Source organism: Perognathus longimembris, chromosome 2 (genome assembly GCF_023159225.1).
Source record: "Perognathus longimembris pacificus isolate PPM17 chromosome 2, ASM2315922v1, whole genome shotgun sequence".
Lineage (NCBI taxonomy): Eukaryota > Metazoa > Chordata > Mammalia > Rodentia > Heteromyidae > Perognathus > Perognathus longimembris.
In genome coordinates, this window is record NC_063162.1 from 117,199,198 (window position 1) to 117,223,624 (window position 24,427).

Here is a 24,427-nt window from a genome sequence, read left to right on the forward strand (position 1 = left end):
ATGTTCCCACCAGCAGTGTAGTAGAGTTCCCATTTTGCCACAGACCCACCACCATTTGTTATTGTTAGTTTTCTTGATAATGGCCATTCTGACTGGAGTGAGATGGAATTTCAATGTTGTTTTGATTTACATTTCTTTTTTGGCCAGAGATGTTGAATGTTTCTTCATATGCCTATTGGCCATTCATACTTCTTCTGAGAAGTCTCTCTTCAAGTCTTTAGCCTTTATTAGTTGGGTTGTTGAGGATTTTGGGGGGGGGGGTTAATTTTTGAGCTCTAAGTATATTTTAGATATGAAACCCTTGTGTGATGCATAGCTAGTAAAAAATCTTCTCCCATTCTGTGGGCTTTGTATTTATGTTGCTAGCTATGTCCTTTGCCATGCAGAAACTCTTCAGTTTGATGCATTACCATTGAGCCAGTCTTTCTTTGATTTGTTGTGATTCTAGATCTTTATTTATGTTTCAACCTGTGTGCCAAGGAGCCCTAAGTGTTTGCCCTAACCCCTTTTGTAATATTTTCCGGGTATCTGATCTTACACTGAGGTCTTTAATCCATTTGGAGTTGATTCTTATACATGGTGGTATATTAGGATCTAGCTTCTGTTTTCTGCACGTGTGTAGCCAATTCTGCTAGCACCAATTGTGGAAGAGGCTGCCTTTCTTCCATCCTGTGTTTTGGGCTCCCTTATCAAATATTAGGTGGATGTAGGTCTTTGGATTCATTTCTGTTTCTTCTATTAACATCATGAGAATGGCAGTATTGCCCAAACCTATCTACAAATTCCATACAGTATCCACTAAAATTCCAACAACATTTTTTAGTGAAATAGAGGAAACAGTCCAAAAATGGAGTAATAACAGGCCCTGAATAACAAAAACAATCCTTAGCATTAAGAACAGTGTTGGAGGACTCTATTGCAAAGCCATAGTAATAAAAACAGCTTGGTACTGGCACAAGATTAGGCCTAAGGACCAGTGGTAAATAAAGTTTCATTAAAATACAGTCATGTCATTTTTTTACACTTGTCTATAGCTGCTCTTGTGCTACAGTGGCACAGTTGAGCAGTCACAACAGAAACCAGCAAATCTGCATAGTTGCCATAGAGAGCCTCACTATCTATTATTTTGTCCTTTACGGGAGATATTTGCTAACCTCTATCTATAGATTTTTTTTTTTTTTTTTTTTTTTGGCCAGTCCTGGGCCTTGGACTCAGGGCCTGAGCACTGTCCCTGGCTTCTTCCCGCTCAAGGCTAGCACTCTGCCACTTGAGCCACAGCGCCGCTTCTGGCCGTTTTCTGTATATGTGGTGCTGGGGAATCGAACCTAGGGCCTCGTGTATCCGAGGCAGGCACTGTTGCCACTAGGCTATATCCCCAGCCCCTATCTATAGATATTTTGAGATTTATTTTCTGCCTGCCCTTGCTTTCTGCTTTTCCTTCATAAGTGTGGGATCCATTCGTTGTGGAACCTTTTTAATTTATTAGCATCTGATGAGATGTGTAAGCTTCTCCAGGCCTCTGAAGGACTACTGTCTGCTTGTGCAGCTCTCTTGAATGGCAAACTAGACCCCTCACTCTTATGCTGTGTAATGTACTACTGACTGATGGTGGTCTACCACTCAGGGTAGGGGAGCAGGAACTCAGCTGCCAAATACCTAGTCAGTCTTCAAATAGTGTTTGCCGAATGTCTATCTTTGCTTCACATTTTTTTCAGATAAGTGAGGAAAGATGTTCTTTTTTCTTTTGAATACATACTCAAAATAGCCTTTACCTGTTATTAATCACTTTTAAATCTTAAGATGAAATGAGCAATGTTTGATTTTATCAAGAATGGAGAAAAGCCATATATGCTGGATATATTTTGGCTCAGTTATATGTATTCTGTTTTTTCATCTCGGTTTTTCTTCTAACAATTAAAGTAATATATTTTTCTGTTTCTTTTCTTTCTTTTTTTTTTTTTTCGTGGCCAGTCCTGGGCCTTGGACTCAGAGCCTGAGCACCTTCCCTGGCTTCTTCCCGCTCAAGGCTAGCACTCTGCCACCTGAGCCACAGTGCCCCTTCTGGCCGTTTTCCATATATGTGGTGCTGGGGAATCGAACCTCGAACCAAGAGCTTCATGTGTAGGAGGCTAGCACTCTTGCCACTAGGCCATATTCCCAGCTCTGTTTCTTTTCTTGACAGTATCACATTGGTTTATGTTAGCTAGAGGGAAGAGGAAAGAGCAGCATAGTAACTCAGAATGCTGGAGGAACATATCTTTGAAATTTTTAAATGTGAATTTTAGAAAAATGTCTAAATATGAAACAATTGCAAAAGTGATTTTTTAACAAAAGAGTTGTAAACAGGATTAAGATAGGTTCTAACTAGAGTGGCTTTCACTTGACTTTGATGTATGCTTGTGTTTCTCTCTTCCTGACCATAACACTATTACTTGGAATTGCCTATTACATGAATTAAGGCAGAGAATGGGGTTCGAAAAGTAATGGCTTTGAAAGCAAGCACTTCCATGAAAATAAAAATTTTATTTCTTTTTTAATTTGTTTGATTTTCAGTCCTGCTATCTTCAATAGCATATTGGTTTTCAATTGAGAGCTAAGAGTTTTGTGAGTTATATGCAAATTAAGCAAGTGACTCATTTTAACATTTTACTTTTGCAAGAGATGATCATAGAGCATTTTTAGTAGCTGTGCTTCTCTCAGTTTCCATAGAAAAGAAACAGAACTTGAAACTTGTATCCCATCTCCCTTGTATTAGCAAATTTCTATAAGTAGTTACTGTTTTTTTTTTTTTTTTTTTTTTAGTTCTTTTTTCTTCTGATTAGCTGATCACAGAAGAAAGAGAAAGATACAGGGAATGCATGCTCTTTGGCCTCTACACAATATTTCACAGGGCTAGCCTCAAAGGGAATGGACAGTGCTTTCTTTAGGTCCTTTTCTCCTCTTGCTGTTTTACTTTCACTATGGGTGTATGCCTAAGGGGAGAACAGAACAAAACAAAACAAAAACACTCACTTTTTCTCTAGTATGTTGTGTTCATTATGCTTAAACATTTCTGAGGAAATTACTTTAAGTGGAAACTCAACAGAAGACTGATATTGTATTCATTCAGGGTCATTTCTAGAAAATTAACTGATTTAAATAAGACTTTGTCGCAGTTAAATAAAACTTTTGATATAATAGTAGGAAAATGTTACAAGGGTGGGAACCATTCATCACTGCTGTTTAAAAGAACTTTTTAGGGTGTTGGAGCTAGTTGTAATCTCGGCTGTGGCTAATGCGACAGCCACTAACTAGCCTTTTGTAATTACCGAGTCCTTAAAGCATAGATCACATAACTTGAGGAGTACAGCACTTCATTTTGCTTAAGTATTTTAACATAGTGTTTTTATTGTTGTTTTAAAATTATGGACTAAATGTTTAATTTTGTTCTTTTCTTTTCAGGGAAATATATGCAAATGATGAACATTCTTAAACCAATTGCCTTTGATGTTATCCATTTCATGTCCCAGCTCTTTGATTATTACTTGTATGCAATATATACCTTTTTTGGGCGAAATGATTCAGTAAGTCAAACTTTAGTGGAAAACCTCTCTTTAAACTTACCTATTCTTAAAAACATTAAGCAAAGTTTTTCATTTTCTGTATAAAATATGTAGGTAACATTATTTTGAGTATTTTCTGATAGATACAAAATGGTTCATAACTGCTGTTTTCTGCTTAACTGCCTTACTTATATATGAATTTAAGATTTGTTATAGCTGGTCACCAGTGGCTCATGCCTGTAATGCTAGTTACTCAGGAGGATGAGATCTGAGGATCACAGTTCAAAGCTAGCCCAGGCAGGAAAGTCCGTGAGCCTCTTATCTACAATTAACCTCTAGAAAACTGGAAGTGGTGCTGTGGCTCAAGTGGTAGAGAAAGAGCTCAAGAACAGCGCCCAGGTCCAGAGTTCGAGCCCCACAATCAACCAAAAAAAGAAAGAAAGGAAAGAAAGAAAGAGAAAGAAAGAAAGAAGTTTGTCATAATCATTGTATATTATTTACATGTCAGGCAGGAAAAGTGAGACTGTTTCTAATTTTGACATGTTTGGGCAATGAAAAATGTACAAGTTACTTTATTTAAATCTGGCTGTAGGGCTGGGGATATAGCCTAGTGGCAAGAGTGCCTGCCTCGGATACACGAGGCCCTAGGTTCGATTCCCCAGCACCACATATGCAGAAAACGGCCAGAAGTGGCGCTGTGGCTCAAGTGGCAGAGTGCTAGCCTTGAGCGGGAAGAAGCCAGGGACAGTGCTCAGGCCCTGAGTCCAAGGCCCAGGACTGGCCAAAAAAAAAAAAAATCTGGCTGTACACATACTTAATATACACTAAATAAGACTTTCTAAATATTCACAATCTTAAATTTCATTAATACATTTAGAAGTTAATGACAAATGTGTAGTAAAATAATTGGAAATTGTTGAACTAGCCCATCTGATTGCCACAGAATTAATGTTTACCTCTATTTTTGTGTTGAAACACTTACTGAGTTTATCTTTTTCCATTCCTAGTGAAGTATAGCACAGTGTTATTCAGGAACTTATCTCATATTAAAAAATTATTATGTGGTTTGCATAAATATTTAAGTTTTCTATATAAGAACATACTACTGGGTCACATGAATGTATCATAATTCTAGTTTTTATAACCATATTTCCATTTTGAAAACATGTATGTTTTAATGGATAGCTACATTCATCATGTGAATCACAAGTAAATGATATCATAGATATATAAAAACCATGGTCTTTTACTATAGGATTCCCTGTGTTCCCTTTTATTATAGAATTCCCTGTGATCCTAATTCTGAAAACTGTTCCTTAGAAAGAGTAATAACTATCCTCAATTTGTCCTCATTAAAGTATCACCACAGGATTTATTATTCTGAATTTAGGAGTTTACCAAATAATCAGAGGAAGCCATTCTGGAATTTCAGCTAAATGTCAGAATCTTCCAAGTCTTCTAGAAGAGTCTTTTATCTTCTGAACTCTGCCCAAGAGATTTTTCATCAAATAGAAATGTTTTGTCCTTTCACTACCTTGTGTGGTAGCCACAAGTGACTATTTAACCTTTGAATTGTGACTTATGTGACTTAAGAAATGAATCTTCAATTGTATCCTAAGTATAGTTAATTTATCTTTGGATCCAGATATCTAATGTGACTAATGACTATCATGTTGAAAGAAGAGTTATCGACAATATTATGATAAAATGTGTTAAATAGAATTGTTTTGAAACTTTGTAGCTGATCATGGACTGGTACATATTTATTTACAGTGTACTTGACTAGATTCTGAGAAGTTGGCAAAAATCTAGTTAGAGATTACTGTCAAATGTACTACATACTTTGTTTAATATTATGTTTTAACCAACACAATACTTTATATTAAAATCATTTTTCATTCTATTAGACTCAGTAAGAACTGTTTAATTACTGAAGCAATTAGCTATTAGATATAAAGAGTTCTATCCTTAATGAGTCCATCCCTTTGTGAAAGTGCAAACTGTATCTTTAGACTGTATCTTTGGGTGAGTTGAAAAATGTGCATACCAGTAAATGTGTAAAGAATAGCACTTTTGTTTCCGCTTGTGCTTTTTAAGAAAGCTTTTCGGTTACTAAATTATATGTATTACTTGTTCTTGGCTGCGATGTGAATATTGAAAATATACATATCTTCAAATAGAACAGCTTATTCAGACCCTAATATTTTTGGTCTTATAAACCTGGATGAAATACTTAAGCAAAAACTTTGATCTCTATTAAAGGCATTTTTGAGCCAAGTGACTCTTCCTCAAGGAAAATCCTTGTCAGATCACCCATACAAGTCCCTCTCACGGGAAAAAAGAAATACAAACATGTATTTTTTCATCCTATTCTATTCATTATTTGATTCCTTCTCCCTTCCCACCACCTAAGACTCAACAGCCAACAAGGCAATTTGTACTATGTATGCATGTAGTTATTTATTTTTGTATCTTTTCATTTATGCTCCTTACAAGTTTTTCAAATTGCTTTGGCTTTTTTATAGTGAATAGAATTCTATTAATTGTTACAAAGCTTAAGAGAAAACTTCATTTGCTTTTTAAGTGAGGATTTAAGCTACCTCTAGTTTGTGTATGAAAAACAATTAGCATCTCTTCAGTGTTTTGCTTCTACATGAATAAAACACTGGTGTACTGTCTTTACATATCTAAAATGTCAAGCTTTGTAATAATAATACCTTGGGAGGAGGAAATTTTGATGAATTCTCTCCTGGTGATTTGTAAGATTGATGCTGGTGTGAGCCCATGAGGAATGGCCTTTTGGTTTCCTTAGGGGCTAAGATTTGACTGCTTTGCTTGCTGTGCTAATTTTTTGTTTCCAGCTTTTACATCAACTTTATTCTCAGAGCCAACCTGCATGAGTTAACTAACCCCTGTCATTGCCAATTATTGTAGGAATCATAGTCCTTCTTACATGTACCAAAAACTTGTACTCAACAATAAGTTCTGGGTTGCAAAAGAGTTTACTGTTTGCACCTGTGTGTAAAACTTTGTTACAAATTAAACAAAGACGCATACAGACAAATACTACATGCTGGAATTTTTTAGTGCAGTTTGAAAGATGAGCAACTTATTTTCATCTGACGAAACTCATCAGATACTTTGGTTAGTTGGAAGATACATCATTTGCAAGATTATCTCCAGAGTGAAGTAACATGCTTTTCTTTCTTTCTTTTTTTTTCCCCTTCAGTTAGAATCAACAGGACTTGGTCTTAGTAGTAGTCGACTAAGAACAACTTTGAACAGGATACAAGAGAGCCTAATTGATCTGGTAAGTGAAGAATTGGAATTAATTCATTTGAGTTGTATAAAATAGAAATTAACATCTAATCAACCCTGTAAATGTGTATCTATATATCTTTGGAGTACTTGTGCCCATTAGTATTAGATGTAGGAGGTAAAATAGGTTGTACCTAGTTGGACAAATCTTTGTGATTGGACAGCCCCAGTTCTTGACTCTTGTCACATGATGAAATTCATTTGTTAAGAAGAGATGATAGCAGCACAAAGGTAGTTTTTAAGCTAGCTTAAGAACTTGAATAATAAAAAAAATTCTGTGGTTGGTCATTATTAGTCAGAAATTTATTTTTTAGGACGTATTTCTGTAGCTACATTAGCCCTGGGCCTCTCTGAATTTTTCTTTTTCTTCAATCTGCCCCAGCAGTCTTTTTTTTTTTTTAATCAACAGTCATTTTCATAGTGTCTGACTCTTTTTATAATGTCCATATTGTCTGTATGATTCTGTTATTGGAAGTTTTAGAATGCAATGCCACCATTTGTTCTTTTAAGAAACATGTATTAGGGCTAGGAATATAGCCTAGTGGCAAGAGTGCTTGACTCGTATACATGTAGCCCTGGGTTCGATTCCCCAGCACCACATATATAGAAAATGGCCAGAAGTGGCGCTGTGACTCAAGTGGCAGAGTGCTAGCCTTGAGCAAAAAGAAGCCAGGGACAGTGCTCAGGCCCTGAGTCCAAGGCCCAGGACTGGCAAAAAAAAAAAAAAGAAACGTATTAATTAGCTAGACAGATCAGGAGTTGAAGGCCTTCCTAGCCACATAGTAAGACCAACCTCTTCTTTTTTTTTTTTTTTTTTTGGCCAGTCCTGGGCCTTGGACTCAGGGCCTGAGCACCCTCCCTGGCTTCTTCCCGCTCAAGGCTAGCACTCTGCCACTTGAGCCACAGCGCCGCTTCTGGCCGTTTTCTGTCTATGTGGTGCTGGGGAATCGAACCTAGGGCCTCGTGTATCCGAGGCAGGCACTCTTGCCACTAGGCTATATCCCCAGCCCCCCAACCTCTTCTTAATCAAAAAGAAAAGAAAATCTTACTGAAATAATTCTTGCTGCTAAGAATCTCTATCCGTGCATAGAAGAGATCATTTCTATCTCTTCTTTTTGGAATTTATGTTTTGTTGGATCCAAAAGACCAATAAATATATTGTGAGGTACTGCTAAGTGTTAAGATGAAGTAAAGCTGAGCATGGTAGGATGGTAATGTTTGAGCAAAATGTGCATAAGTGATATTGAGAGGCATATGTTGATGTCTTAGGTGAACACTGAACAGAGGAAGTAAGTAATGTCTCTCTCTACTATCTCTACTATTCTTTGACTATGTCTTAATCCAGTACATTTTTTTTAATACAGTTTTTCCCTTAGTATCTCTAGGGCATTAGTTTTAATGCTCTCCCAGTGTACACATAACCTAGTCCTATGTATATTCAAGTCCCTTATGTAAAATACCATTATATTTCTATACAACCTTCACAACCTTTCCTGTATACACTAAATCATCTCCAGATTAAATTACCTAGTGTAATGTAAATGCTTTGTAAGTAACTGCTACATTATGTTGTTTAGAGAATAATGGCAAGAAAGATGTCTATTCATGTTCTATACACAGGTGCTTCTTTTCCTTTCACATATTTTTTATCTATAATTGGTTGAATCTACAGACCAATGAATATGGAGGAATGACTATGTAATCACAGCAGTCTCCTTCACATGAAGCATTTCTCTGATACAAGTGTATGGAATAAATGAATAAGCTTTATTCTTTGGTTTCCATATTAAGTCTGCTTTCAAAAATCCATTGGCTTTCAGCCCATTGGAAGTTTCTTGTGCTTAATTCAGATTTCTTTGGGGCTTAGCATAGCTTTGACCATCAGATCTTGTCTTACAGCTCTTAGTCCACAGCTGAAGTTTCCCTTGTTTCTAACTTTAAGCCTCAGGAATGATGGGCTAGAATTCACCATTAGAATCCTTCACTGTTGGATTTCTTGGTCATCTCTGCTAGTTACGGGCTTGTGACTGTCAAGCCATCCACAGAAACTTGACCAGTAAGGTTTGGGCTTATCCTTCCTTCAGGTTTTGTCACATGTGTATAAATAGAACAAAACGGTATCAAACTAGCTCTTCTTTCAGACAGCTGCCCTCATCCCCTGGTAATAAATGTGACATCTGCCCGACTTCTGTGATTGTGGGATGATTTAGAGGTGTACACTTACAAGCCAATTGTACCTCCCCCCAATATGTAAATATGCCCATGTTATACATTTACTTTTGGCACATTATTTTATTTATTTATTTATTTATTTATTTTTGCCAGTCTTGGGCTTGGACTCAGGGCCTGAGCACTGTCCCTGGCTTCTTTTTGCTCAAGGCTAGCACTCTGCCACTTGAGCCACAGCACCACTTCTGGCCGTTTTCTATATATTTGGGTGCTGGGGAATCGAACCCAGGGCTTCATGTATATGAGGCAAGCACTCTTGCCACTAGGCCATATTCCCAGCCCTGGCGCATTATTTTTTTTTTTTTTTTTTTTTTTTTTTTTTTTTTTTTTTTGGCCAGTCCTGGGCCTTGGACTCAGGGCCTGAGCACTGTCCCTGGCTTCTTCCCGCTCAAGGCTAGCACTCTGCCACTTGAGCCATAGCGCCGCTTCTGGCCGTTTTCTGTATATGTGGTGCTGGGGAATCGAACCTAGGGCCTCGTGTATCCGAGGCAGGCACTCTTGCCACTAGGCTATATCCCCAGCCCCTGGCGCATTATTTTTTAAACCTGTCCTTTCTTTATGTTCTACTCATCTTTTGAGTCAGAAAACTTCCCACTGGATGAGAAGCCCATGTGTACCTTGGTCCTCCCTCCATTCGTGTGGAGCACTGCCTGCCATCATCCTCGCCTCTCTAGGGGATAGGACTCTACACAATCCAGTTGAAATTTCCTCAAAAATTTCCATTTATGGTTTTGCTTATTGTTCTGTTCTATGTTTTCATACTGTTAAGCCTTGACTTATTATTTTGGTGATACTTTTTTTTTTGGTTATTTCCTGGACCTTGATGTCAGATCTTTTTAAGTTGGCATATCAATTTTCTTCAGTTTAATTTCTACATTGGCAGAAAATTAACTGATTTCTTACTAGTACATTCTTTGGGTAGTAAAATAATTGCGCATAACCAATAGGGAACCAATAAGAAAAAAGTAATACTTTCTTTCTTGTATATTTCTCTTACATCTCATATAAGATCTTAGTAAACTTTTCGAAGTTTCATTTCCTTCATATTATATCTCTTCTGATTTTTACTTTTCTTTAAATTGTAAGGGAACAATAGAATGATTGTGGTCTTAAAAAGGACAACGAAAATTTCTCATATAAATTCGGTGTAAAAAATTTGTTTGGCATATCAAAAAAAAAGTGCAACAAATGAAATGTAACTGTAGAAAATACAGGAAAGACAGTTGATGTAGGTGATGATAGCGCCAGAAATGGGAATTACTAAGTTTATCTATTTGATGGTGGTAACTAAATTATTTAAAACCTTTGACCTACTTTGAATTTTTTGGTTTACTTTTTCTTCATTTATTTTTGAGATGGTATTTTACTGTGTAGCCTAGGCTGGCCTCAATATGGTAATCCTTCTGCCTACTACTGGGATTATAACTGTGTGCAGCTTGAATCTTTGGTAATAAAAAGTATTTTAAATTTGTCCAGAAAAATCTACAAAACTCTCTTTGTAGTAATAAGTTATTGCCAGGGAAAGGCTAGCAAAATGTATCTTTCTATGAGAATAGAGATTAAGATTTCATTTTTCAGTTGCCAAAGGAGCTGTAGCTTCTTTTACTCTTTGGGTTGTAATCCATTGAAACAGGGATTCAGTTTAGGAGTTTTTCTACCTAAGTGCACAATAAGTACTTCCATTTATGTATGTCAGCCTGACATTTTTTATTCTCTTTTGCTCACTTCTTTTCCTTAAATGTAAACACTGACCTTTAGCCTTCCAGCAAGTAATTACCATAATTTTTGTTCCTAAATTGCAAGTGGTAACTGGGAACAAAGGACTCCATTGTAATGAAAACCTTTGGGATTTAGGCAGCAATTGGAAATTGCTGAGTGTTTTTATAAAAGAGCTCTGTAAGTAAAGAGGGAACTCAACATTATATACAAAGTACTAAGGTCATAGGTAAGTGCTTTGGAGTTCTCCTGTTCTTAAAAATATAATAGTGTATCTGTATGGTGTTTACTAATTATTTTCTTCTTACCAATTCTTGAAATTTTTTTCAAAATGTAATAAATAGATTTTGTTGTCATGTCATTACTTGAAAAGGTATTATAATTAAACAAAGATTATAACTTCCATTTCTAAGTCAAGCTAATTGTTATTACAAATATATTTTGTTATAAAAGGCTTCATGGCCTTCCACAGTGTAGTGACTAAGTTTATAAAAGTAACAGCATTGTTAGGAGTTTTTTATTGAGAAGGTCCTTTGGAATTGTTTTGTCACAAAACCATAAATGAGATTTTCTGACTGAGTGGAGCAACTATTTAGGTAACTGGTTTGATGACATCACTATTCAGTGCAGAAACTTTTCCTATTTGTTGTGTAAAGAGAAGCCTGTTTACCTAAATATTTCGAGGTTTTCTGGCCCTCTATTAGCTACTCTGAGTAAATAGTCTAGCACCGCATTACCTAAGACCTCAAGACCCTCTCTCCTCCCATGTTGTTTGTTTGTAATATGAGTTGTATTTCTGTGAAGTCCAGGAGAGTGTATAAGACATATCCTAGGTATTCTTTTTCTGGTATCACAATAGTGGGAAGGATACATTATGGAGAAGATTACTGGTAAGCATGGCATCAGCTGAAAACAAGACAGATTTAAAGTGTATGAGTTTTCCTTGCCACAAATTGTACTGTCACTGATATTGACTATATGTTTTGTTTGTTTTTTGTCTAAACCAATGACAATTTTTTGAGGAGCCCGGCTTTCTCTACCCTATAGATGTCTTTTTTTTTTTTTAATCTATTCACATTGAGCAACCTCCTTCTCATCAAAAATCTTCTCCAAGACATCTACGTTGAATTTGATTTTGTATTTGTTTATAACTATACTCTAGTTCTGCCCTCTTGAGATTATACCAAGGCTGCCTTGATGAAGATTTAGGTGTGAAATGACTAGATATGCTGTACTTTATGATTTTTCCAGCCATCTTCTCAAGGGGCAATCTCATTTCCTTTGTATACCAGTTTTCCAGTGTCTCTGTGACACAGCTGTCAGTTTATCCAGGTTTCTTGTCTAGGCTGAATTTAGGTTGTGCAGGGATGGTAATAACATATACTCGATGTACAGAACAATTTTCTCTTAGTATAAAAAGTGATACTTTTAGTACATAGCAACATAAAAGCAGCTGTAAAATTGTTGAAACTAAGTGGGATTATTGTATGGCTCTATATTTTGGTTGTAGTCCCCATCCCCCCTTTGGCAGACTTCGTTGTTTCTGGTGTTTACATTTGTGTTATATTTTTAGGAAGTCTCAGCTGATCCCACTGCCACACTTGCAGCAGCAGAAGAAAGAAAGGAGAAGGTACCCAGCCCACACCTTAGTCATCTAGTGGTTTTGACATCTGGGGATACATTATACGGATTAGCAGAAAGAGTGGTAGCCACCGAATCCTTGTAAGTTATTAAAAGCACTTGCACTGCCATGAACTATTTAAGAAAAGCCATAAAAGAAAGATTTGTATATATGTATGTCTAAGAAGAATATGCTAACAGAGATTGTGAATTACTTTTTATAAGTGCAAGGTTGGTTTTTAATTTATAAATTAAAGGAAGGAGAGTATTATAAATTTTGATCTTTAGCAACATAAACATTATTTTGGATAAATTTTTTTTTAATCTTATAGACCAGGTGTGGTTCTTCATGCATGTAATTCTGGTGTGCAACAGGGATGCAGGAGATGGCAAATTCAAAGCCAGTCTAGGCAATTAATGAGACCCTGTCTAGAAGAACAAAGATAAATGGTCTGGAAGCATAGCTTTCATAGTGCTTACTAGATTTTGTATTACCATCAGAAAAAAAAAAAGTTACGTTTCCTTATGGATTGATGATTCTAGAGAAATAGTTAAGTTGTCATTTTTTAGTGGAATTTACCCTTGGTGTAAGCAAGAGTGCTTCCTGACCCTTATAACCCCCCAAATTAATTTGTTAACTCAACTAACTTCTATAAAATGTAGTCCAGGGGCTGGGAATATGGCCTAATGGTAGAGTGCTTCATTTTGCATACATGAAGCCCTGGCTTCGATTCCTCAGCACCACATAAATAGAAAAAGCCAGAAGTGGCGCTGTGGCTCAAGTGGCAGAGTGCTAGCCTTGAGCAAAAATGAGTCAGGGACAGTACTCAGGCCCTAAGTTCAAGCCCAGGACTGACAAAAAAATGTAGTCCAGTATAACTTAAAAATCCCAGCATACATAAGAAAAATGGAGAGAAAAATTGCTTCACAACAGTGATTCTGTAAGTGCATCCCCCAGCCAAGTGACCACCACTCCTGCACCAGCAGCCTGGGCCTGGAATGCGCATGTGTGCTCAGGCCCAATTACAGTTACACGTACAACCCACAATCCAAGGCTCTTGGTCTATAAATGATTGGGATTTTTTAAAAGAATCTCTCTAACAATAAATACCTTCTTCTTTCTTTAGTCTTTGCATGTCTTACATGCAAAGCAATATTACAATTTGCACTAATCAGATTATCTTCCTTAAACTATTGTTTTTTTTCTAAATGTATTTAAGCTTTATTAAAAATACTATACAAAATTATTGATGAACTTGTATTGAGATTAGGAAAGGAAAATTTTGAGGTCATTTTGCCAATTTAGTCTCTCCGACACAATGCTGGAAAGATATATGGAAGAATGAATGGAGGGAGGATATTGTATTTAAGATGCAATTTGTGTTACATTTAAGTAGCATAAGGAAAGTTCTGGTAAAGAGATTTTTTTTTTAATTTTTCAAATGACTGGGTCCTGCTAAATTATTTTGTATGCTAATTTTCAAGAAGTCTGAGGATTTGAGTCTAGTATTTCAAGTTAGTAACTAGATGTTTGAAATTTTTATCCAAAATAATGTTTATGTTGCTAACATAACATACTTATAGGACTGATTCTAACAACTAAGTAATTCTCCCATTACCATGACAGTCTCACAACAGATGGTTGTCAATTGATCTCAACTGTTCATCTTTGATGGAACTGAAAAAAGGTTACTGTTTTCTTACTTCAACTTCCATTCCCTTGTGTCAGCATTCATTGTTGTGTAGATTGTCAGTGAGCATATCGGAGAACAAGGTGGTTAGTTAAATTGGGAAGTAATATTAATTTTTATGTTTTTCTTGGAGATCTTGGATTGCTTGTATGGACTCAGTGACTAGAAGGCCTGCCTAGTTTGTTTATATGATAGTTATTTGCTCCCTCTAGGGTGTTCTTGGCTGAACAGTTCGAGTTCCTTCAGCCACATCTGGATGCTGTGATGCCTGCAGTCAAAAAGCCCTTTCTGCAGCAGTTCTATTCTCAGGTCAGTTGTCTTCTACTGATCATTTCAACCTGATCAAGGTGGGACTCTCACCAGTTGTTAGGTTGGTTTGGGTATGTTTTGCTTCAAAATTTTTATAAAATGGAGAGCTAGAGGGAATCTTCATCTATTTACTCATGGATTCCCTATGTCAGATAAGTACCTATCAAACACCTCATACAATTTTTAATCTAGTGAAGAGAACTAATTAAAACTACATTATAATACATTATAATATGTGCTATGATAAGGGGAAAGAAGAATGACAGCAAATGCCACCTAGTCTAAAGAAGATGGAGCTGAAGTCGGAGGATAGATGTCTAGAGGTTTACACGGTACTGCCCAGATAGAGAGAGTAAATTGGGAACAAATTCCCAACTAAGGGGGTGGCATACATCAACACCAGAGAGTGAGAGAGAGCATGGTGCATATGAGCATCTGAAGACAGCCCACTTGACAGAACATGGAAGAGCTAGTGATAAGAGTGACAGGCAGAAGCCACATCTTAGGAAGCACTCAGCCTAGAGTTGGACTTCATTCTGAATGCCCTAGGAAGCTACTGGAGAGAGTTTGAAACAATCAAGCAGTATATTAGTGTGTATTTTGGACAGAATCGTTGGAGGCAGGTGAAGGATAGACTCTAGTTGGCTTGTCTAGATGGAGAAAACAAGGCTGGTTTGAAGGCTTTTACACATCATAGGTGAGAGATTCTGGAATCATGTACTGGGATACTGGAAATTGAAATGCATAGAAGAAAATTATATTTTGAGTAAATCCTTGTACCAGAATATTTTCATAATTTAAGTCTCCACATTTGTAGTGTTTCATTTTCTGGTACAATGTATACTAGAAAGAGGGGCAGAATATTCTTTATGAACTTGATGCTTGTAAAGATAATTATTTTCATTTCTGTATAATATATTTCAGACGGTCTCAACTGCCAGTGAACTGCGCAAGCCAATTTACTGGATTGTAGCTGGGAAAGCCATTGATTACGAACAGATGCTGCTCCTAATGGCTAGCGTGAAGTGGGATGTAAAGGAAATTATGTCACAGCACAACATATATGTAGATGCATTGTTAAAGGCAAGTACCTTGGTAACATCGTTCTACTAAGAGTACTGTCAGTGACATAGTTACTACCACATTTTTTCCCTTGCAGAATTAAAGTTCCTGAGTTAGAATAGGTTGACTTCTGAATTTTGACTTAGATCTAAAACTTTCTCTTTCATAGATTTTTTTGTTGTTTTAGTTTCCCATGTTGAGTTAGAGTTTATTATTTCCTGTCATGGGTGACTTTCATATTACTTAACCCCAATGATCTTGACTTTAAACTCAAGAAGATATTCCTATTTAACTACAAGTTACTTCTATAGTTGAGCTTGTATATAACCATGCCCCTGATTATTCCAAATTGTATTTTGTAGAAATCACATTACTTTGGCAATGTGTCATAGAAAGAAATAGCTCTTTGCTTTCAGTGACCTATATTAATAAGTTCCTTAGAAAGAACTGTAGTTCATTTTCATTTATTTGTCATTATATATTTATAGATCACCTGATAAGTGTCAGGCACTAATAGAGATACTATACTTATGAATTAAGGAACTTACATGCCCTCAAGGAACTTACTTGCCAGTGCAGACATAGGAGTAACCAATGAACTGAGAAGTAATGTCAAGTGCCATGAAAAGAAAAAAAAAAAGAGGTAAATAGTGATAGGAAATGACAAGATATAGGTGAGAAATGCCATGTATTTGCTTTGGTCCAGTGGAGATATAAGCCATGTGATATCTGAGTAAAGAAAAAGAGTATCTGAGAAGATGGAGGCAGTGTTCCGAAATATCTGTTGAGTTTTTTGTTTCTTTTGTTTTATTTTTGTTTTTTTGTCACGATAAAGAAATAGGCTAGCATCCCTCCCTTTTTTTTTTCAGGCACAGGGGTTTGAATTCAGGGGATTGCACTTAATCAGCTTGCTTACTTGACTGATCCTCTACCATTTGAGTTATACCCTCTGCCTAACTTTTTGCTGGTTAATTGGAGATGAGTCGTACAGTCTTTTTGACACAGGTGGGCTTCCAGTTGCAGTCTTTCAAGTCTCAACATTTTGAGTTGGTAGGATCATAAGTGTGAGCCACTGGTAATGGTAGAAATTGAGCCTTTTTAAAATCCCTGACTTTTATCTCATTTACATGTTTATGTTTGACTGTTTACCTCAAGGTAATAAATAGTAGCCTGAGAAGCCTAAGGACTCAGGAGCTGTAGCTTGAAACAAAGATAACCATATTATTAGTCCTCCTTAGTAGTCCTGCTTCTCCCACCCTTCAGCCCCACCCTCACCCGCCAGAGGATTGCTAGACTATGTCCAAATTCAATGGTCTTACTAAATAATGTCTAGAAGTTTCCATGGAGATCTAAGAGGTAAGTGACAAGAGTACTATTTACCATCCTGAATTAACTGATCATTAACCTTTAATGGAAGGGAAAACAGACTTGCAGAGGACACAGGAGATTCCAGTTGTGAATTCTTAATGGAATGTTGAAATGGTAATATAATTTGCAATTAATGACATTGCCTTATGACATACTGCCTTAGTTTGTTTCAGCTGCTCTAACAGTACAACAGACTAGATTGTTTATATAGTACAAATCATTGTTGCTCATAGTTGAGAAGGCCAGAAAGTTCAGGATCAGTCCTCAGATTCTGTCTGGTAATGGCCTACTTTCTAATACATGTAACCTTTTCACTGTACGCTCATATGGTAAAAGGGCACAACTCAATTTTTAAAAAGCCCCACTTTCAATGCCATCACCATTGACACTGGGATTTCTGTATGTAGACTTAGGGGGATACAAACCTTCAGACCATACCATATGTCAAGTGTGCTCCTCATCAGAGGATGCAGGAACCATTTCTGCTGATCCTACTTTGTGTGGGCCTAGCTTTTTGAGAGTCTGAAATCTAGAGGATTTTAGTTCAGGGCAAGCCCAGGCAGAAAAGTTTGCAAGACCCTTTTTCAGTCCATAGCTGGGTACAGTGGTGTTCACCTGTTATTCTAAGGTATGTGAGCTGAGAAGAGTAGAAGTGTCAGTCCAGTGAATCTGTTTTCCCTGAAGCTGGATGTGATGATGCCACCCTGTTTATCCCCGCTATGATGAGAAGCTTAAAGTTGATGGATAGCAACTCAGGCATGTGACCAGCCAGTAAGCAAGACACTACCCTAAAACTAATGAGAGAAAATCAGGGCTAGAGGCACGCCTTTGCTTTAGAGTTCCAAGCCAAGTCCCTGAGTTCAGAACTCAGGAAAGAAAAATAAATAAATGAATAAATAAATAAATAAATAAAGACTAATATACATATACTAGAGTGAGTTACTTGCTTAGTTATTCCTAAATCCAAGAAGCATAATTATCAGGAAGAACCAGCATATAGTACCCTAAATCCAGTTTTCAGTAGGCTAATGCCTTCTTTAAGGATAAAGGTTAATTATTGCTGTTACTTTGGATCTTTGGATTGCTTTTCCACCTTTGTTGGCAAGAGAGAATTATAAGTACAGTGAAATGGTTTTTATTTTTCATTTAGTGACTGCCATCCTTAAACATTAAATTTAGCAGTAAGAATGTCAGTTTGTACCATGAGCATATAGCTTTATCTTTAAATAAACAATTAATGAAATTTATTGAAAACTATGACTCTTGAAATTCAAAACAGTTTAAACACACAAGTAAGTACCATGTCAAATGCTTCTGCTCTTTTAGATCCATGAAATGATACAGAAAGTGCCATTATTTATTTTACTTTGATTTTCAGTGGTGCACTTAGTGAATTGAGGATCTACTTCTTTCTTAAAAAATGATTAAAAGCAATGAACTGTTAAAAATAAATCAGCAAGGAAAACTGTGATTTAAGAAGCAACAAAGAGCAAAGAGTAACACAATTATCTTTACATCTGATGGGACAATCAGCTTGGGTTATTCTCTCTTATATGTTATTAGAACATTTAAACATCTGTCTTGTTAGACATTATGTCACTTCTCTATTCAGGATACCAGAGAATAAGAGCATCATTTTAAGCTTTCTTAAATTTGTTAAAATACATTGCAAAAGAAAGGCTGTGGCACTTGCTCTTATAAATGGCCAGGTTTACATGAAGAAAGGAATCCAAACAGATCATCTGTGGAAGACCACCATATCTTGCATTCATCTAATTATTTGAAGTTCCCAAATTAGCAGCATATAGTCTTTTTAGTACCATCATGTCATAGAAATTAATAGCCAATAAAGAGACTCCATTTTTTTTCTGTGAATAATTGGAGGTACTTTTTGTATTTTTTTCCTTTGTATTAAAAGTTTACATGTGCCATGGCTTTCATATCATTTGGTACAATTCACTTTCAAATAATGTTAGGAAGGAAAATAACATCAGATTGCTCTCTAAGGAGAGAACAGATTACAGAGAGTTAACTTTCAGTTGGAAATTTCTTAAAATAACCATTTAAACACTGGATTCTCAAATGTAGTTTTAAAGCCAGATTGAGACATTGGGCTCATTTAGTCTATAGTGACAACCATAACAATGTTACAAAGAAGCAACATTTGGACATAGTTGACATTGTCAGCTACTACTGATACTTTTTTTTTTTTTCAGATGAAGTATGTTCTTTTACTATTTGGGGGGAAGTGCTATGGCATTAAAATGACATTCACAGTTGATTACATTTTTGTGTTCTTAGGAATTTGAGCAGTTTAACAGAAGGTTAAATGAAGTGTCAAAGAGAGTTCGGATACCCTTGCCTGTGTCTAATATACTGTGGGAACATTGTATACGACTGGCTAATAGAACTATTGTAGAAGGGTAAGTCTTTAATGATGGGTGACAGTCTGTGCTATCACTAGTGGATGGAGGAAATTGGTGGAGATAATAATAGACAAATTTGGAATCTGATTTGAGAAGAAACTCTAAACCTCACTGTGCCTGTCTCTGTGCTTTTATTTTGTTGCTGGTGGTACCAATCCAAGCTAGTAGATGACTAAGGAATAATTAAATTATCTGAAAACTAGACTAATAGTTATTACCTAAAGTAAAATTTTTATGACAATTATTCCAAACATTTGAGCACTAAGTATATGCCATTTACTGAACCAAATGTTTCACTGAGTCGCATCACCAACATGTGACTTACCTCCTTGACAGACACTATTTTTCTTTCTATATACTTAATGAGATAGCCTTAGAAAATCAAGACTTACAGAGTTTAAATAACTTGTCCAAGTTCATACTGATTGTAAACTCAGAGAAGACATATGGACTTGAGATTTCTGCTGGTAATGTCAGTTCTCATTATCCATGTTTCAGTATTCCTGTTTTCTCTGTCATATTTGAGTTATTGTTAAACATTTAGTATCATTTTTATGTGCTAATTTACAGACCAGTTGTTAGCAATTCTCCCACTTACTGAAAGACCATGCTTAGTCTGCCACAGGTGAACACAGAGAAAAATCAGTAATACATCAAAAACATCCCCAAAAGACAAACTGATATGTCAAATAGCATGTACAGTACTGTAGAGTTGTACATTAGTTGAATTTTTACATGTTTATTCATCCAATTCTCCTTAGTTCTTATTTGCTATAAAATGGGAAGTATTAGAAAATGGCAAATTTATGGGGATGAACTGACAGCTGTCTTGTCTCTCTGTATTGGAAATTCCAATGCTACGAGTCATAAAATGGCTGTCTCAATAATTCAGACTGGAAAGTATTTTCAGTAAACTTGTTTAGAGTAGAAAAGTAAGTAATACATGTTAGGTTTCTATATAAATCACTTTGTTGAAAAATAAATGAAAGCTTGGTCAATAAATAATATAAGCTGTGATTCTCTTGCAACTTTCCATAGGGGAAATAACTCATTCCCTGAGTTGAATTTTCCATGTTCTGTATGATTAATTAAAGGAGCTATATACTGACTTAGGACTAATAAAATATGTACCGTTAAAGTTAATATATTTATGCAGATTGCTAATTCACCTTACAAAACATAATGCTTCAACAGTGTGGGAGGTCACAATAAATCGGAATTGTTTTATCCTGGAAAATATATATACTGTTAGTGGGAGAATTACTTAATTTGTTTCTTTTGCATCCAGTGGTTATAGTACTGAATGGTTTTATAAAATGGATTACTTCGGGATATTCAGAGCTTAGTTTTATAAATAACTCTTGGCAGCTAGATTAACTGAAGTAACAGTTCAACTTTCTCATAGGTATGTTAATTGGGTGCAAAGAGCTATAGTCCATAGAGGAACAAAGAACCTTGAAGTCTTCAGTCTGCTTTGCAAATGAGGAAAACGGAGGTCAGATAGGAAAAATTGTTTTTCTTTCAGTCAGATAGTTAAAATGCCAGGCACAAATTCAACCGATTTCTTGTAACACAGGATCATATACTCTTTTTCCTGAATGCTTTCTTTTTTTTTGGACCATCTACTCAAATGAGTTTAGGGGAAGTTCAGATACCTAAAGGATTCTTTCCCTAATCATGCCATCATCTGTGCTGTCTTGCAATTATGTATCTTAGATATGCCAACGTCAAAAAGTGCAGTAATGAAGGTCGGGCCTTAATGCAATTGGATTTCCAGCAGTTTTTAATGAAACTTGAAAAACTGACTGATATTAGACCCATTCCTGATAAGGAATTTGTGGAAACCTACATCAAGGCTTACTACCTAACTGAGAATGACATGGAACGCTGGATCAAAGAGCACAGGGTGAGAACTAGAAATAGTTAATTAAGTTTTCATTCCTTCCCTTTGTGCTGTTCTTGTCTGGTATATTATATAATTATAAATTATTAGTATGAAGTGTAAAAACATCAGCTTTTTAAAACATGAACTACTTAGCTCAGTTCAGTTTTTTAAAAATCATATTCACACTGTGTCTGTGCAGTGCTCTTTAAGCTTTTGTGCGCTTTTGAACCGTTAGAATGCTGGAAATATAGCCAAAGTGAGAACTTACTGTTTTCCTGAATCTGTTGATTAGGATCAAGGTGGATTAAATCTAGTAATGTTGAACCAATTCATGAGCTGCAGTCTTTTATACTACTTAAGCTTTGTTCTTCCCAATGTGAAATAGTACAGCCTTAAAGTACTGCCATGTATTAATGATAATTGGAGGTAACAATATGTAAATAACTAGACTTTTATCCTAAATTAGATTTTACCTTTAATATATATTTAATTTTTTTGTTTGTAGGAAAAATACTATAAGTTATTTAGCATGCTGAAGTTTCTAACAGTTTAACTTTCACATGTATCATTTCAGCATGCTTGGTATGGGGATTTTTCTCTATGACTTTTGTATCGTTTGTCTGGATAGATAGATGATAAATAGATAGATGATAGGTAGATAGATAGATAGACAGATAGATAAATAAATAGACAGATAGATAAATGGAGTTAATGAAAACATGGGAGATATTAAAATCATCACCAGTCTAAGCACTCAGCATCTAAAGCAGGGGATCAATCAGGAAGGAATTTGAGCCCAACTTGGATGACATAGCTAGATCCTGTCCCCAAAATAAAACAACTGCAAAAACCCAGCATACCCCCCCTGCAAAAAAAAAAAAAAAGATTTGTCACCAAATCTTGTTAATTTATTAACTGTAGTGTTTATACTCAGGCTATCAAGGTAGAACCTATGTGATACTTTAGTCATTTGGATAAGGAAATAGGTAATATTTGTATTTAATTTTTAGGTGCATCCTTTCAAGGTTTAACATTGTAAAATGATCAAATGAACTCTATCCCTGAGCACCAGTGTTTGCTGGGTTGTGTGCAAATGTGTCCACTCTAGATTGGAAGCAAAGTAAAAAATGTACAGATTATTTTCAGTGGTTTTTGGCATAAACCAGAACTGAGGAAAACCTTACCTCTTAACCCCAGGGATATCTGTGACCCAAATGCTAAATCTGTCTGCATATGGACTCCTGAGTGCTGGGATGCATTTAGGTTAGTAAGCTGCAAACACTTCAGGGTTGAATTCTTTTGAGAAAACTCACAGTTCTTAATTAGCCTTTATTGGGTGCAAGAATGATACTTATTTTAGGATTTATTCTTTTAATAGAGAACGTCCAAGTTTCTTAGCTTGATATTCTGATAAATATCTGTCATTTGGTGGCATTTTCTCAGTAGCAGTTGAGACACTTGCTGCATGGTCTTTCCTCCTGGAAAACAGGAAATTTCTAGAAAAACTACATATATGGCCAAATTCAGTGCTTGGTGGCAGTGGATTCTCACTAAGTGCCAACTGATTAAAACTGATTTTACCCAGTGCCAATAGTATTTTGCTTTGCTAGAATGAACTCTTCCTCTGAATTTCAAATTATACTCCATTATTGGCTGACAAAAAATGACAGATTTTCTGTTGTTTTTATTTTTTAGATGTTCTTTTCTTCTTAGATAATGGTACATGGCTATTTACAACTTTTGCTGTTCATCCTTTACAATCAAACCATCAGGTGTCTCTGATAAGTCCCAATTTATTATTATCCTGGTAACTGAAATTCAGGAAACATTTGAATAGTATGAAAGTATAAATGAGTTGTTTTTAAAAGTATTTATTAGTTATTTTTAATCTTTTTTGAGTTCTGTTGGAGATTTAAAAAATAGTTGTATTTAAAATTTTTGTATGAACAGTATATTTTCAGAACTTACCACAGAAACAGATTTACATGTGTGAGCTTGAAGCTGATATAAACCATGGATTTGTCCTATTTACCAGGTTATAAAATGGGTTCTGTTGCTTTGTGTTTCAAATGTTCTATGGTGTAGTATCTTTACTCCCTGTTTTTCTTGTTCAGACAACAAGTTCTCTGCATCTCAACTGTAATGTGTGCTGTTTCTCCCTGGCTTCTAGTGTTCACTGAACTTCCCTGTTCTCTCCTATCATTGATCACACACATATGTACTTTGTGTTCTGAACTTGCATCTTCTTTCTTTGCACAGGAATATTCAACGAAGCAGCTGACCAACCTGGTAAATGTTTGCTTGGGATCCCATATCAATAAGAAAGCAAGACAAAAACTTCTGGCAGCTATAGATGATATAGATAGACCTAAAAGATAATGAGCACAGCTCTCTTTCCTGGCACTGGTCTTCTCTCAAAATATATGATATGAAAGGCAGTTTCCCTGTGCTCCTGACAACTGTTGATAAGAAAAATTTTGTGTACATTCCTTGCAACTGGAAGGTGGAAAATACTGAAATGTGTGTGGTTCTCAATGACGTTTATTTGCTCCAGCCTCTTCCCTTCAACTTTTGGTCTCATTTGTTGTGATTCTTTCCTGAAATGATATTATTGCCTTGTCAAAAAGATTGTACCATTAATATGTCATTAGAACTGTGGCTAATGTATCTTTGAGCAGTTTTTGGAGAGTGACTTTATGTTGGCTTTTTTTTAATGCTCTGAATTTGGTTCTTACAAAGCATAATATGAAAGGGTTGATGTACAGTTTTCCTAATTATGAGCGCTGCATGAAAATTTAAAAGTAAATGTAAGTAAAATAGTTGAAAAATCAGTATGTTATGTTTTAAGTGTCAAATTTATGTCAAGGTTAATTTGGTTATAATGAAGTGATCACAAATGATGAGATTTAATAAATGTAACATTGTAAAAGAATCAGCTTGTGTGAGACTGCATTTTGATATATATATTTTTTTCTTAACCTGGAAGGCAGAATTCTTGAAACTGTAATCGTTTTTTATTATTTTAAACCCTGATGGTGAGAAGTACCTTTTTAGTGCTTAGTAGCATACAGAATGATTATTGTGGGGTTTTCTTTATCCTCCTTTATAAAAATATGCAATATTTCAATCTTGTTTTCCTATCTTTGAATTCAGCATAGTAGGACAGCAATACCTGAGTCTCCTGATTTGGGGAAGAGGTGTCTATTAACTTTGCATAAATATAGGGCCATAGTTTTACTTTCCTTAAATACTCATTTGGCA

General features: G+C 35.8%; 1 protein-coding gene and 1 non-coding gene across 3 annotated transcripts in view; one reads left to right on the top strand and one right to left on the bottom strand.

Moving 5' to 3' along the window:
• Vps50 (VPS50 subunit of EARP/GARPII complex) overlaps positions 1 to 24,098 on the top strand; it is a 95,323-nt gene extending 71,225 nt beyond the window's left edge. For both annotated transcript variants that reach the window (XM_048340033.1, XM_048340034.1), the window contains 8 exons: positions 3,442 to 3,563; positions 6,772 to 6,852; positions 12,379 to 12,527; positions 14,329 to 14,425; positions 15,350 to 15,508; positions 19,157 to 19,278; positions 20,998 to 21,187; positions 23,426 to 24,098. In XM_048340033.1, coding sequence (XP_048195990.1) covers positions 3,442 to 3,563; positions 6,772 to 6,852; positions 12,379 to 12,527; positions 14,329 to 14,425; positions 15,350 to 15,508; positions 19,157 to 19,278; positions 20,998 to 21,187; positions 23,426 to 23,545 — 1,040 coding nt within the window. In that variant the 3' untranslated portion in view covers positions 23,546 to 24,098. The remainder of the gene's footprint in view (positions 1 to 3,441; positions 3,564 to 6,771; positions 6,853 to 12,378; positions 12,528 to 14,328; positions 14,426 to 15,349; positions 15,509 to 19,156; positions 19,279 to 20,997; positions 21,188 to 23,425) is intronic.
• Positions 6,481 to 6,606, bottom strand: LOC125347450. The gene has a single exon (XR_007210226.1). It is a non-coding gene; the product is annotated as a small nucleolar RNA SNORA40 (small nucleolar RNA).
• Positions 24,099 to 24,427: the final 329 nt, after the last annotated feature.